The sequence below is a fragment of the Pecten maximus genome, chromosome 7, assembly GCF_902652985.1.
Source record: "Pecten maximus chromosome 7, xPecMax1.1, whole genome shotgun sequence".
Lineage (NCBI taxonomy): Eukaryota > Metazoa > Mollusca > Bivalvia > Pectinida > Pectinidae > Pecten > Pecten maximus.
The window spans coordinates 34853035-34870457 of record NC_047021.1 but is presented as its reverse complement, the minus strand read 5'-3'; the positions used below and the strand labels follow the sequence as shown (position 1 = coordinate 34870457).

The 17423-nt window shown below is 37.9% G+C and overlaps 1 protein-coding gene across 3 annotated transcripts in view; it reads right to left on the bottom strand.

Moving 5' to 3' along the window:
- The window catches only part of LOC117330677 (suppressor of tumorigenicity 7 protein homolog), a 70221-nt gene that overhangs the window by 39267 nt on the left and 13531 nt on the right, over positions 1-17423 (bottom strand). For all 3 annotated transcript variants that reach the window (XM_033889117.1, XM_033889118.1, XM_033889119.1), the window contains exon 2: positions 213-295. In XM_033889117.1, the coding sequence (XP_033745008.1) occupies positions 213-295 (83 nt within the window). The remainder of the gene's footprint in view (positions 1-212; positions 296-17423) is intronic.

The window sequence follows — 17423 nt, the reverse complement described above, 5'->3', positions numbered from 1 at the left end:
TCTCATTTCTGTATCTCATAATTCCCCAACGTAAAATCATTGCCATATCTATTATAGGGTGCAGTAACTATTTTTCTCTCTCCAAGATTTCATGATATTTTCGTATATTCATAGCAATTATGTGATCTATCAGTCAAAATGGCTACTGAAGCAGAAATCATAGAGTCATATCACAAGCAATTTCATTGGCAAATTACTGCTAATTCACTTACCAATATCAATCCTGATATCAATGAGGAAGTTCCTGTTAGCGCCACGTAGAATTTGGGCGTCAGAGTGTTCAGGAACATAGTAGCTGGAAAGAGAAAGTAAAAACATATTAGCCTTTATAGATCAAATTTCCAACTGATCTTTTATTCAAAACCTAGTCAAGATTGTTTCATCAACCTTTCAAACATTTTATAGGAAAGCTTTGCAGAATTAAAAAAAAAATTTTTAATGCAATATTTCCCTAAGGACAGACTTAAGAAACAGTGGATTAAATAAGGACCGCGAACATCAAAACAATGACTTAACAATGACTCTTAAAAGAAGAATTTTATCAATTACATTTGTACCATAGCAATGTAGTAACCAAAATATTGCATACAATGTACAATTAAAATCCAGGACATTACCACATCTTCATTTTCTCCACACAGTCAGATAAAATCGAACCCTTGTGACATTTGCATAGTTATTACAAAAAGACGATTGTTTGGTTTTGTATTGTTACACGTGCTAAACAACAGCTAAGGTAATTTATGGACGGCCTCTCCTGCATGTGAAATGTATGTGTGTAGTGTATGTTTGTGTGTTTTGAGAGGCTGCGGTATGGTTGTGTTTGTCTCCTTGTGATGATGTGGAACTGATGTCAACGTATAGTGTTACCTCACTGAAGCATACTGCCAAAGACACCCTGCAGGATATCCCCACCCGGTCACATTATACTGATGATGAGGGAATCAGTCATTCAACTCCCAAAATGTAAAGCATATAAGCAGGAGTATATATAGCAACAACCATTGTTCATTGTTATAAACTCTTGTATGTCTCGGCCAGGGGACAGAACCCAAAGCCTTCCTCACAGGCGCGAACTAAAGATTGAAGATGTATTTTTCAAAACATCTACATGTATGTCCATTACTTCAACACTGGCTGGTCTTAAGGGTCATAGAATATTGTAAATGTACTTAATTTGACATGCTCAAATAGCACAAAACCATATTAAAACAGATCAGTGGAATGATAAATTAGCGCACCAACAATGATTGCCATAGAAACCAATATAGATGATATAATCTACAATTACATAATCATAATTTAGCGTAATGCTTCCAGCACGAAAAGCGTTAAAATAAGATTACCACTAAAATATGTACGTTGACAGTATCACCTACATGGATACCTACCTATAGCTGACATTGCGGAATGTGTTCAAAGTTTGAGTGATAAGTATAGAAAGGAGATCTTTTTATCGTCGATGATCGATAAATGAGACACACAAAACGATACCAGCAGCTAGCAGACGGCCAGAAATGTGACTATTTATGTATCATATCTCACCGAACAAATACCATCTATGTGGAAGTCTACACCAATCATGAGAAAATACAATTAGTATACAATTGAAACAGTAACCATTTTGTTTCAGATAGGATATCACCATGTTGCGGCAATCTGGCGACCATATTTGCCTAAAAATAATTTATAAGCCCATGCTTCAAGTAATACCACCATCTAGTGCTATATTTGTATATTGTTCATGTTATCTCGTTATTTGAGGGCCATTGTGAAATTAAGACTTATTATTATTATACCGCCCTTACCTATTGCAGTTCAGGTAGTTCATTAGAACAAGGGCCCAATGGGCCCAAATCGCTCACCTGCAATGCAGTGATCTTTTCATATATGGATCCTGCAGTTATTTGAAAGCATGCTACAGGACCAATATAATGTCTCTCTGCACTTTGGCTTTTCTCTAAAAGTCATTTAAAGATTTAAGCATACTTGATCGACGTGATCTTGAATGAAGGTCAAGGTCATTCATTTGAACAAACTTGGTAGCCCTTCACCCCAGCATGCTACAGACCCAATATCAACTCCCTGGGACTCTTGGTTATTGAGAAGAAGTTGTTTAAAGATTTTAGCCTTTTTGACCCCTGTGACCTTGAATGAAAGTCAAGGTCATTCATTTGAACAAACTTGGGAGCCCTTCACCCCAGCATGCTACAGGCCAAATATCAACTCTCTGGGACTCTTGGTTATTGAGAAGAAGTCGTTTAAAGATTTTAGCCTTTTTGACTCCTGTGACCTTGAATGAAAGTCAAGGTCATTCATTTGAACAAACTTGGTAGCCCTTCACCCCAGCATGCTACAGGCCAAATATTAGGTCTCTGGGACTCTTGGTTATTGAGAAGAAGTCGTTTAAAGATTTTAGCCTTTTTGACTCCTGTGACCTTGAATGAAAGTCAAGGTCATTCATTTGAACAAACTTGGTAGCCCTTTACCCCAGCATGCTACAGGCCAAATATTAGGTCTCTGAGACTGTTGGTTATCGAGAAGAAGTCGTTTAAAGATTTTAGCCTTTTTGACTCCTGTGACCTTGAATGAAAGTCAAGGTCATTCATTTGAACAAACTTGGTAGTCCTTCACCCCAGCATGCTACAGACCCAATATCAACTCCCTGGGACTCTTGGTTATTGAGAAGAAGTTGTTTAAAGATTTTAGCCTTTTTGACTCCTGTGACCTTGAATGAAGGTCAAGGCCATTCATTTGAACAAACTAGGTAGCCCTTCATCCCAGCATGCTACAGACCCAATATCAACTCCCTGGGACTGTTGGTTATTGAGAAGAAGTCGTTTGAAAGATTTTAGCCTTTTTGACCCCTGTGACCTTGAATGAAGGTCAAGGTCATTCATTTGAACAAACTTGGTAGCCCTTCACCCCAGCATGCTACAGGCCAAATATTAGGTCTCTGGGACTCTTGGTTATTGAGAAGACGGTTTTTAAAAAAAAAAAGGAAAGTCCTTTTCCTGACTTTTTAGGAAAAGCTTCTGGACCTGACCCTTTTTTAAGTTCCTGGGGAACCCCTAAAAAACCTTTTTGGGAAAGATTAGGAATTAAAAGCCTTTTTAAAGGAAAGCCCCCCAGGAATCAAGTTTCCCTTTTACCAAAGGGCCCCCGGGCAAAAGACCCTTTTAAAAGGGACCTGGTTAAAGACATATTTTATCAGGAAAGCATCCTCAGGTAATCCTAACGATACCTTTTATCAGGAAAGCATCCTCAGGTAATCCTAAAGACACCTTTTATCAGGAAAGCATCCTCAGGTAATCCTAAAGACATATTTTATCAGGAAAGCATCCCCAGGTAATCCTAACGATACCTTTTATCAGGAAAGCATCCTCAGGTAGTCCTAAAGACACCTTTTATCAGGAAAGTATCCTCAGGTAATCCTAAAGACACTTTTTATCAGGAAAGTATCCTCAGGTAATCCTAAAGACACTTTTTATCAGGAAAGTATCCTCAGGTAATCCTAAAGACACCTTTTATCAGGAAAGTATCCTCAGGTAGTCCTAAAGACACCTTTTATCAGGAAAGTATCCTCAGGTAGTCCTAAAGACACCTTTTATCAGGAAAGCATCCTCAGGTAATCCTAAAGACATATTTTATCAGGAAAGTATCCTCAGGTAATCCTAAAGACACCTTTTATCAGGAAAGTATCCGCAGGTAATCCTAAAGACACCTTTTATCAGGAAAGTATCCTCAGGTAGTCCTAAAGACACCTTTTATCAGGAAAGTATCCTCAGGTAATCCTAAAGACACCTTTTATCAGGAAAGTATCCTCAGGTAATCCTAAAGACACCTTTTATCAGGAAAGTATCCTCAGGTAGTCCTAAAGACACCTTTTATCAGGAAAGCATCCTCAGGTAGTCCTAAAGACACCTTTTATCAGGAAAGCATCCTCAGGTAATCCTAAAGACACCTTTTATCAGGAAAGCATCCTCAGGTAGTCCTAAAGACACCTTTTATCAGGAAAGCATCCTCAGGTAATCCTAAAGACACCTTTTATCAGGAAAGCATCCTCAGGTAGTCCTAAAGACACATTTTATCAGGAAAGCATCCTCAGGTAATCCTAACGATACCTTTTATCAGGAAAGCATCCTTAGATAGTCCTAAAGACTTCTTTTATCAGGAAAGCATCCTTAGATAGTCCTAACGTTACATTCTATCATGAAAGCATCCTCAGGTAATCCTAAAGACACCTTTTATCAGGAAAGCATCCTCAGGTAATCCTATAAAGACACCTTTTATCAGGAAAGCATCTTCAGATAGTCCTAAATACACCTTTTATCAGAAAAGCATCCTAAGATAGTCCTAACGTTACATTCTATCATGAAAGCATCCTCAGGTAATCCTAAAGACACCTTTTATCAGGAAAGCATCCTCAGGTAATCCTATAAAGACACCTTTTATCAGGAAAGCATCTTCAGATAGTCCTAAAGACACCTTTTATCAGAAAAGCATCCTTAGATAGTCCTAACGTTACATTCTATCATAAAAGCATCCTCAGGTTCCTAAAGACAGCTTTTATCAATAACGTGAGTATTTGATCACTGGAACTCCTAAGTTTTATTTGAACTGTACATATTGCTTGTTCCCCTGAGAATGGATTACCATGGCAACACAATCCACTGATCATGGTATGACTACTAAGTGACAATTGATATTAACTAACTGTACAAATGAGTGCTGTGTTTATGATAGCATATAGTGACAGTGAATTATGTCTTGTGTATATGTGATATGTACATGTGTACCTTGATCTTTTTAAATTGTGAATATATATATATATATATATATATGCAATGGATGGAAACAAAAATTGTAGGTAAAAGGTAATTTTTTCCTAACTTAAAATACATTCTACTGATGATTTTTAAAACATCATTGAAATTTTAAACAATTAGTATTTCATGTGTCCCAATAACCTCTCTAAACTATATATAAATCAAGAAGGATTCCCATGTACTATTTGTTCCTATAATAACTCAAATAGTCAAGAAATGTTCAACTTTGTGTCAACAGCTTTTAGCCAAATAAAATGCATTTGCTTGAATGTAAAAACAAGGATACAGTATTCAGGGCCAGATCCAATCCAGGATATTGCCAAGGCGGGGGACGGGTGGCAGGGCTTTTTCTGGGGCTTTTTTTTTGGCCGTTAATGGGCCCCCTTCCTAACTGAAATTATTTCATTTTTAAGCCAAATTCCCAAAATTTGCAGTTTACTCCTGAAAAAATCTTTTCCAATTCACCTGAATAAAATTTTCTTCCCAAAATGAGACAAAAAGGCCCTTTCGAATTCCCAAACCAGTGAGAAAAAGCCCTGGGTGGGGGATGGAGTCAACTGTAACTTGGTGACAGTCTTGTTTGATTAAATGCCATGCCAAGCATGCTGCATGTAGGAATTGAAAAAGAGTACATATGCACAATGAAAATATGGAATTCATAGATAATTAAACATGCTGTCAAGAAGCAAATATGCTTAATAAAACCGATTACTACTGTTGACTATACACACAAAGTGATACTACCGTGGTCTAAATGGGTGTACCTTGATTACATCCGACTTCTTTAAGAAATAAATAGCATCATCCGGTATTTGATGATTTAAATAAAAGAAAAAATATTCCATCAATAACCTATCTTAACTGAAACCACAGAACAAAATGGAAGTCATAGACAAATGGTTTGTTAGTCAGGTTTCACTGCAGTTCAAAAACTGTCTTTGCATGCTATGCGATTACCGTCTCATCCAGAACATTCCTAGAAAAGTACTTAATTATCTTGTCATTTACAAAAGCTTTTTGTAGTGTAATGAGGAACGAAACGGAAATGAGTGAGGATCTTCAGCCATGTGGCCCGTGTGTGTAGTACTACCGTATTGAACGGTATGCATGAGGCTATTGATTTATGTAGCAAGCTATAGGGATTGCGATAATGGACACAATCAATATACTTACTATCCCACATTGCAGCTTTATCCAACGGAGAAACGCACGTGAACAATAATCCTATCCTTAACACAAGCAACGTTTCAGAAATATTTCAATGAATCTAAACGATATTCACACAAAATGCTCTTGTTGTATACATGTCCATCAATTTTAACGTGACTAGATCTTAGTGAGCAGACCTCGCTCGGTACCGACAAGGACCAGCAAGGACACAGGATGACAGTCAAAGCCTAGCTTCCATATGACAGACCAGGGCTATCCTGTAAGACTGCATACACAGGCGTTCTGTGGCAGCCTCATCAGCTGAAGTCGGAGGCGAGGAGACAATCACTGCTGAGCTACCCTCCACAACTGTCAAACGCAACTCTGCTCCAAATGTATATAATAGCTGTTTCTCTAGTCGCATCACATAGATATCAAACGCATCTCTAAATGTCACATCTCAAACAGATCATGTATACATGTTATGGCCTTGATATTGTATCTATCGATATACATAATCATCTATAGCTTGTCATAGATTATATTATGTAGAAATAATTTCTTATTTCATATGACTTATCTTTTTGAAGTATGAATTTCATGGCTAAAATTTTGAGATAAGCATATTATTTTCAAGATTTCATGATTTTAGTTGAAATTGAGTGCAGCATATTTCTGAGTGAGAGGGAAAAAAAAACATACATTTTGTATCAAGTTCTGTTACTTAAGAGCTGAAGACCATCATAACTACAACAATCATTTCAAGATTGATTGATTTTAAATTTAAAGATAAATTTTCTGGTAAGAAAGGCATGGATTCTTTTCAAGATTACTTATTTATTTTCAAGGTTTTATTGGGGTTTTTTAGGGGGGGGGGGGGGAGGAGGAGGGGAGGTAAACATGCATTGAATTTTAAAAAATATATATATACGGTATATATATATAGCTGAAATTTCATATTGGTTTTATGAGCTGTAATGGAACTTAAAATTACTCTTTCACATTATCAAATACATTCTCCTGTACACTATCAAACAGGATACATGTACATAAAGCTCTCAACATATTGCCACCTACTGGCAAAAACAAAACAAACCAAATTAATTCCGTCCTTAAGTAAGTGGTCAAACAGATGAAATCATATTGATAATACAACCACAAATAAGCTTTAATCTGACAAATAAGCGAGCTCTCCTATTTCAGTCAATCATCCTTTGCTAGGAGAGAGTCAAATGCTGAATCTCTATAACCTTTAAACATCTTTTTTTGTGTGTTCTATTCATAAATTTAAACTTAAGGAATGATAACACTTAATGCTTATTTTGCATTTTACCTCCAGGCACCTTTACAATGTCTGGTAATACCGAATAATTTGAAAAATCAAAAGTATGAAAATAAATCTCTTTCATATTGATTTTTCCAAGTGGGAAAATTCCAGGGAAATCGCGCTAAGTTTTAAGGAGAATACTATGAGACAAAAATCTATGAGATATTACTGAATGCTAGATTTTGGAGCCAAATTTTCTGTGTTTAATATGTATGTGACATAAAACAGTATTTGTAGGTCCGCCTCCAACTGAAACCATTTCAAACCAATGGAAAAATCAATTTTTCTCCAGAGAATTAGATAGCATGTTTTCACGATTTTTGGCTATTCATGTACATCATTTGCATTGACATGCTATTACGAAAAACAGCAAAAGCATGCAAAACCTTCAATCAAACCAAGATAGAAATCAGCAGTAGAAAGAACATCTGCAGATCTGTAGTGTTGTGGAATGAATGATAAAAGTAACACCATGCATACTTAAAGAAAAGTGGTTGAGAGACTTATTAAGAATATTCTCAGAAGGTTCATTAATATGATGAAACTAATGAAGATTATTTCTATAAACTGATTTTATTAATTCATTTATTTTTTTATAAATGATAAATGCACCTCTAATTAAGTGCTGAGGTGCCAAAAACTGACGATACATATATATATTGTAAGGAAATTTTAAAATAACTTTTTGTTACTTTACATCTGTCTACAGCATGAACAAGTTATTCTTGAAAGGTTAAAATACATGAATTCCATATGATTTATAATAAACGTAGTCTCTTTATTGCAGTCCAATAAGATGACAATTATATAGGTTTAAAAAATGACAAGATTTTTCGCTCAAAAACTGAATAAGTCTGCTAAGCTGAGTGTTTTAAATTCACAATAATTTTAAATACATCATGGCAAGTTAGACATTTATCACTGTATATATATATAAGGACTTTAGCATATATGTTTATAAAGGAGCTACAGAGAGGTTTAATGTATTGGAGATAGGTTTAAGAGTGTTGTCGTACGATTTATCATATTAAATCATTTAAATGGGAGTTGTGTATAATGACTACACTAACTACCCCTTAGCTCTCTTCAAACTCGACAGTGCGTCAGATTCCCATATTCGATCAATCCTGTGGTGTGAGGGATATGGCAAGGCAAGGCAAGACGAATGAAATCAATACCCAAATCTTCACACATCCAGTATGTCCGCCAGTACCCTAATCTGTATCACTCAGTACCGCGAACATTACATCCTCCAATGTCAGATTTTCATCTCTGTAGAAGGGGTGTGCAACTGAGGGTATTAAAGCCTAGGGGCGTGTGACTCAGCCAGGGAACACATGGGGGGCACACAGAGGGAACACATCAGTCTAGAAGGTGTGAGTGATGGAGAGGGAACGCTTATCAGTCAAGAAGGTTTGAGTGACGGAGAGGGAACACATCAGTCTAGGTGTGAGGGACGGAGAAGGAACACATCAGTGTAGAAGGTGCGAGTGACGGAGAGGGAACACATTAGTCTAGGTGTGAGTGACGGAGAGGGAACGCGTCAGTCTAGGTGTGAGTGACGGAGAGGGAACACGTTAGTCTAGAAGGTGTGAGTGATGGAGACGGAACGCGTTGGTCTAGAAGCTGCGTGTGACGGAGACGGAATGCATCAGTCTAGAAGGTGTGAGTGACGGAGACGGAACGCGTCGATCTAGAAGGTGTGAGTGACAGAGAGGGAACACATCAGTCTAGGTGTGAGTGATGGAGAGGGAACGCATCAGTCTAGGTGTGAGTGACGGAGAGGGAACACATTAGTCTAGAAGGTGTGAGTGACAGAGAGGGAACACATCAGTCCAGGTGTGAGTGACGGAGAGGGAACACATCAGTCTAGGTGTGAGTGACGGAGAAGGGAACACATCAGTCTAGAAGGTGTGAGTGACGGAGAGGGAACACATCAGTCTAGAAGGTGTGAGTGACGGAGACGGAACACATCAGTGTAGAAGGTGTGAGTGACGGAGAAGGGAACACATCAGTCTAGAAGGTGTGAGTGATGGAGAGGGAACACGTTAGTCTAGAAGGTGTGAGTGACACGGAGAGGGAACACATCAGTGTAGAAGGTGTGAGTGATGGAGAAGGGAACACATCAGTCTAGAAGGTGTGAGTGACGGAGACGGAACGCATCAGTCTAGGTGTGAGTGACGGAGACGGAACGCATCAGTCTAGAAGGTGTGAGTGACGGAGACGGAACGCGTCAGTCTAGAAGGTGTGAGTGACGGAGAGGGAAGATGCACATGATTCACTTGCTAAGGGAACAGACTACATCTGGTCCTGTATAGGAATCTTCCGACATCTAAGCACTCTCAAAATCAATACCTATTGTACACACCACAAATCTCTATTTGGCAGATAAAGCATCTTGCACATCTTTCTAAAGTGATGCAGCCAAGACCACCGTACCTAGACATATAATTATATATGTTCAGCATCCTCCGTACCTAGACATATAATTATATATATTCAGCATGTGGTGTAGTTTGATGATGCTGAACATCCTTTATATATCATTTTTAAACTACACAAACAGCCAAGAAAGTGTGCATGACAATTCATAAAGGCAGTTTTGAGGTACAACTTCTTGTAATACATAGCGAATACATATACTGTGAACTGACCTCTGAACTCTCTGACCGCTGCGTCCACTCTGTCCAGCAGCAAAATTGGACATTGCTGGAAATATAACTTATGTACTGTCACTCATTGGTCACTCGCTGGTCAATAAGACCAAATCAAGCAAAATGATTTTTTTTAGCAGGGACAGGGACACCCTGCTACGGCCATACTACTGGGATAAATGATGTGTTAACCAGGGCTGATCATGACACACAATCAGAGAATGGCCAGTCGTCTTGAGTACTAAGTTTAAGGTAGCAGACCACAGTAGGATAGTCTTGCCATGGGTGATTTTTTTGTTAAACAAATAACTTTGGTATTTTGATATGCATTAAAAATGTAAAATCAATATGTACGCTATATATAATTGGTACATTGTATATTCATTATGACGTAGTATATACAGGCTTCACATTTATATAAAAAAAAATTTTTTTAAATTGGTTCAAAATGATAAATTTCCGGATTTTCCTTAAGTGTGTCTACACCGGAAATTTAGATTTGTTTGCAGCAGAAAATGGTTTGTAGCAGTCGAGGTAAGAGAGCAGAGAAACTTAATGATGAACATATGTCAGAATAAGATTAATTCTGTCTTTAGAGTAAAGATTTTTAATTTCAAATAGGTTTAAGAAAAAAAATTGTATAGGGAATTGTGTCATTTTGGGTGAAAAATCATGATATTTTGCAATTTTTAAGGCTTTTTGAAGTGGTTACTATGGTTTTCATAGGTCTAAAAAACATAGAAAAAATCAGTTTACTTATCCTTCACAGCTGTATGAAAATTGCAAATGTTGTATAGATTACACTACTTTAGTAAAGGTAATATGTATTACAGTAATATGTAGGGTTAACTGGCTATGGCATATCTAAAACATGTGCCTTATTTTTCAGAATTTAGCATTTTTTCTGATCACTGCTACATCAAAATCACAATACCAGGATTTTGAAATTGTTGTTAAACTGTGATTAGCCTAACAACAGAGCCATGGTTTAATTAACAACCTTGCAGTACCATCTTTTTGAAAGAACCACAGATGATTTAGGAGACACCAAGTCACATGTAACTAGAGACGTTTTAGGAGACACCAAGTCACATGTAACTGGAGATGTTTTAGGAGACACCAAGTCACATGTAACTGGAGATGTTTTAGGAGACACCAGGCCACATGTAACAAGAGATGTTTTAGGAGACACCAGGCCACATGTAACAATATATGTTTTAGGAGACACCAGGCCACATGTAACTAGATATGTTTTAGGAGACACCAGGCCACATGTAACAAGAGATGTTTTAGGAGACACCAGGCCACATGTAACTAGATATGTTTTAGGAGACACCAGGTCACATGTAACAAGATATGTTCTAGGAGACACCAGGCCACATGTAACTAGAGATGTTTTAAGAGACACCAGGCCACATGTAACTAGATATGTTCTAGGAGACACCAGGCCACATGTAACTAGATATGTTTTAGGAGACACCAGGTCACATGTAACTAGAGATGTTTTAAGAGACTCCAGGCCACATGTAACTAGAGATGTTTTAAGAGACACCAGGCCACATGTAACTAGATATGTTTTAAGAGACACCAGGTCATATGTAACTAGAGATGTTTTAAGAGACACCAGGTCATATGTAACTAGAGATGTTTTAAGAGACTCCAGGCCACATGTAACTAGATATGTTTTAGGAGACACCAGGTCACATGTAACTAGATATGTTTTAGGAGACACCAGGTCACATGTAACTAGAGATGTTTTAAGAGACACCAGGCCACATGTAACTAGATATGTTTTAAGAGACACCAGGCCACATGTAACTAGATATGTTTTAGAAGACACCAGGTCACATGTAACTAGATATGTTTTAGGAGACACCAGGTCATATGTAACTAGATATGTTTTAAGAGACTCCAGGTCACATGTAACTAGAGATGTTTTAGGAGACACCAGGTCACATGTAACTAGATATGTTTTAGGAGACACCAGGTCACATGTAACTAGATATGTTTTAAGAGACTCCAGGTCACATGTAACTAGAGATGTTTTAGGAGACACCAGGTCACATGTAACTAGAGATGTTTTAGGAGACACCAGGTCACATGTAACTAGATATGTTTTAGGAGACACCAGGCCACATGTAACTAGAGATGTTTTAGAAGACACCAGGTCACATGTAACTAGATATGTTCTAGGAGACACCATGCTACATGTAACTAGAGATGTTTTAAGAGACACCAGGCCACATGTATCTAGATATGTTCTAGGAGACACCATGCTACATGTAACTAGAGATGTTTTAAGAGACACCAGGTCACATGTATCTAGATATGTTCTAGGAGACACCATGCTACATGTAACTAGAGATGTTTTAAGAGACACCAGGCCACATGTAACTAGATATGTTCTAGGAGACACCAGGCCACATGTAACTAGAGATGTTTTAAGAGACTCCAGGCCACATGTATCTAGATATGTTCTAGGAGACACCAGGTTGTATATATAGAAATGTTTTAGAAGACACCAGGCCACATGTAACTAGAGATGTTTTAAGAGACTCCAGGTCACATGTAACTAGATATGTTTTAGGAGGAGACACCAGGTCACATGTAACTAGAGATGTTTTAAGAGACTCCAGGTCAATGAGCAATGTCTGGTATCTTAGGAGACATGTACAACATTTCTAAACATTGGTACTTGCATACATGTAATTCATTGTTTTTACACACAAAAATGAGTTCCAAAATCATGTGAACACTTTTGTCAGATTCATGGGTGGAAATGTCTCATTCTGAAATCGAGCTGTGGTTTTGCCAAAATTTTATATTCAATATAGACAGATAGTGGAAGGAGTGTATTTCTAAAATACTGAATTTAAAGTATTAATGCTGAAAATTTTCATTCATGCAGATTAAATCTATTGAGCAGAATTGAATCCTATACATTTGTCGCCCCTAATACGATATTGCATTCTGACAAACCTGCAGGGGATTGCTTCTAATTACACAGTGGACAATGGAAATCAAATGACCATTGTCCTGGTGTTGAGACGACGTATTACAGATGGACATCACCTGTCAGGTATGATGAACATAGCTGGCTTGATTAAAGGTGAGTTTACACCACGAAATCAATAGTTGTGCTAATGGAAAAGTAATAACTACTGCCCGTGATTGAGCATCACTGGACATTAATAGATATGGTATACTGTCAGATTAACACATTTAATCAGTCTGCACTGTTATATACTATATGATAAAACAGATTATTTAACACATCTCATACCCTTATGTATGTATATATATATACATATTATAACAGAAAAATTAACATGTATTGTGCTCATTATTAAAATATCCTAAACAAATTAACACATTTCCATTCTGTGTAAAGTTCAATATGCTAGCCCCGGATAGAGGGAAAAAAGCTAAATCAGGCAAAAAATTCCAATTTCAACTTTCGCACTGTGGAATTAAAATGAGTTCCCATTTCACGATGATTTTATGAAATTGAAAGCCAGTTTATTTCATAAAGGTCAAATGGAATTGCAACAAGAGGCCCATGGGGCCTGCATCGCTCACCTGGTTGGATTAGGCCAAATGTCAAAATAATGTTCATATTCAATTTGTTTTATTTGTTAATCTCTAACAATGCTATATATGGTTATAGTGTGGGAATCCAAACTACTTTAAAGATTAATGAAGTCCAGACTCTCTAAGGTCTGAAAGACCTCAAGAATTGCTTTTAGAACATGCATTCATCACTTTATGACTAGTAGCGATTCAAAGGAATTACCTCTATTTCACCTATTGGGCCCCGCCCCTTTGGCCCCTCGGGGGTCAGAGTCACCATTTATGCAAAATCTGTTCCCCTTCCCCCAAGGATGTTTCTGACTAAATTGGGTTCAAATCCATTCATAACTTTATGACTAGTAGCGATTTAAAGTAATTACCTCTATTTCCCCTTTTGGGCCCCGCCCCTTTGGCCCCTTTGGGGTCAGAGTCACCATTTACGCAAAATCTGTTCTTCTTCCCCCAAGGATGTTTCTAATTAAATTGGGTTCAAATCCATTCATAACTTTATGATTAGTAGCGATTTAAAATAATTACCCCTATTTCCCCTATTGGGCCCCGCCCCTTTGGGGTCAGAGTCACCATTTATGCAATATCTGTTCCCCTTCCCCCAAGGATGTTTCTGACCAAATTGGGTTCAAATCCATTCATAACTTAATAACTAATACCGATTTAAAGGAATTACCTCTATTTCCCCTATTGGGCCCCGCCCCTTTGGCCCCTTTGGGGTCAGAGTCACCATTTATGCAAAATCTGTTCTTCTTCCCCCAAGGATGTTTCTGACCAAATTGGGTTCAAATCCATTCATAACTTTATGACTAGTAGCGATTCAAAGGAATTACCTCTATTTCACCTATTGGGCCCCGCCCTTTTGGCCCCTCGGGGGTCAGAGTCACCATTTATGCACAATCTGTTCCCCTTCCACCAAGGATGTTTCTGACCAAATTGGGTTCAAATCCATTCATAATTTTATGACAAGTAGCGATTTAAAGGAATTACCTCTATTTCCCCTATTGGGCCCCGCCCCTTTGGCCCCTCTGGGGTCAGAGCTACCATTTATGCAAAATCTGTTCCCCTTCCCCAAAGGATGCTTCTGACCAACTTGGGTTCAAATCCATTCAAATCTTTATGACTAGTAGCGATTTAAAGGAATTACCTCTATTTCCCCTATTGGGCCCCGCCCCTTTGGCCCCTTTGCGGTCAGAGTCACCATTTATGCAAAATCTGTTCTTCTTCCCTCAAGGATGTTTCTGACCAAATTGGGTTCAAATCCATTCATAACTTTATGACTAGTAGCGAATCAAAGGAATTACCTCTATTTCCCCTATTGGGCCCCGCCCCTTTGGCCCCTCGGGGGTCAGAGTCACCATTTATGCAAAATCTGTTCCCCTTCCCCCAAGGATGTTTCTGACCAAATTGGGTTCAAATCCATTCATAACTTTATGACAAGTAGCGATTTAAAGGAATTACCTCTATTTTCCCTATTGGGCCCCGCCCCTTTGGCCCCTCGGGGGTCAGAGTCACCATTTATGCAAAATCTGTTCCCCTTCTCCCAAGGATGTTTCTGACCAAATTGGGTTCAAATCCCTTCATAACTTAACAACAAGTAGCGATTTAAAGGAATTACCTCTATTTCCCCTAATGGGCCCAGCCCTTTTGGCCCCTCTGGGGTCAGAGTCACCATTTATGCAAAATCTGTTCCCCTTCTGCCAAGGATGTTTCTGACCAAATTGGGTTCAAATCCATTCATAACTTTATGCCTAGTAGCGCTTTAAAGGAATTACCTCTATTTCCCCTATTGGGCCCCGTCCCTTTGGCCCCTCCGGGGTCAGAGCTACCATTTATGCAAAATCTGTTCCCCTTCCCCCAAGGATGTTTCTGACCAAATTGGGTTCAAATCCATTCATAACTTTATGACTAGTAGTGATTTAAAGGAATTACCTCTATTTCCCCTATTGGGCCCTGCCCCTTTGGCCCTTCGGGGGTCAGAGTCACCATTTATGCAAAATCTGTTCCCCTTCTGCCAAGGATGTTTCTGGTCGAATTTGGTCAAAATCCAATAAGAACTTTTTGACTAGTAGCGATTTGAAGCAAATGTTGACGGACGACGGACGGACGGACGACGGACGGACGGACGGACGGACGACGGACGGACGACGGACGCTGCGCCATGACATAAGCTCACCGGACCTTCGGTCCAGGTGAGCTAACAAGAGGGGCCGCGGTGGACGAGTGGTTAAGGTCTACCGACACTTTAACACTAGCCCTCCACCACTGGGTTGCGAGTTCGAAACCTACGTGGGGCAGTTTCCAGGTACTGACCGTAGGCCAGTGGTTTTTCTCTGGGTACTCTGGCTTTCCTCCACCTCCAAAACCTGGCACGTCCTTAAATGACCCTGGCTGTTAATAGGACGTTAAACAAAAACAAACCAAAGCAACAAGTTAAAGTTTTTTTGCCTCAGTTTTCTGTTACAACTATTATTTATAAGTACAGAGACACATTTTACCTGGTTACAATGCAAACATCCCATTCAATGTAACTTTGACAGAGATAGATTATTCTCATACATGAACATGATCAATTGTCACTGTATAGGTGAAGCAATGGAATACTGAATCCTATGTACCGGTATATGTAATCCTAACTAAAAATCCTTCGAACCGGGGCAAAATATGGACAAAATATTTCCATAGACACCCTTGTTGATACATTTGTAGGTTTGTTTCTGAAGTTTTATGACAAAAAGAATATAATTACTTGTGTTCATATTGTATTGATTTCATCAAATTTACTCATTTCAATTGAAACTTACCAAAGGCAAAATGAAATTGATAAATTCTGTTTCGTAAATTCACTATTACATTAACGCTTGCTTAATGCTTATCCTCAGGTAAGTAATTATTCGCTAACTTTGAATTATTCATAAACTCCAAAATTCAAACATCATTATCAATATTTCCCTTGAGGAGATTCAATCAATTTTTAATATTTCGACATAATTATATAATACACTTAAGCTTAGCGAAACAAATGCACAATAGTGTCATCCTTATATAAACTGTATAAACAGACGTCATAGCTGTAATGATAGAATTACATTACAAAATACATTTAACTTAATCTACACAAAACAATTTGTATATACACTGACATCCATAAAGAAGAGGCCAAGAGGGCCTGTAACGCTTACCTGGTTGGATTTGATGACCAAACATCAAAATAGTGTTGATGTTCAATTTGTTAATAGCTTTATTTGCTGATGTTGAATGATACTATACATGGTTATGGCGTGGGGATCTCAACTGCTTTAAAGAAATAACCGAGAAACCAAGTCCAGACTCCCTACATGTGTGAAAAGACTGCAGCGATTGTTTACACAGTATACACTCTCTTTTGACTTGTTGAAATATTTTTACAGTTTCTTGATCAGGATTATTAATTTGTTAGTGACAATGGCAATTTTCTTTGAAAATAACCCAACTCGATGAAGTTTCAGCAAGGGTCAAGACAGGGACCTACTTTCCAAGATATTCGAAAATTGAAATAAAAAAGAATACTTTTAAAAAAAAAAAAAGATGTTTTATAACATTACACTCTAAGAATTATCCCTTCAAATATTTTTATTGTATTCTGTGAAAATATATGCTATCAATTTACCGTAATTTCCAAAAAAAACTCATTATTGCAAAAATGTTGTATTTGGAGGATTTGTGATTCACAATGACCTTATCGACTTTTGGTAGACTATAGAAGCATATGAAGTCTTGAGATAAACAATTACAATAAACCATATTATAATCATATTTACCGAATTTCCAAAGATTGTCAGCAAAGTGTATAGGAACTTATGGATGTCAGCGTATATATACAAGTAACTACACTCCGAAGGATTA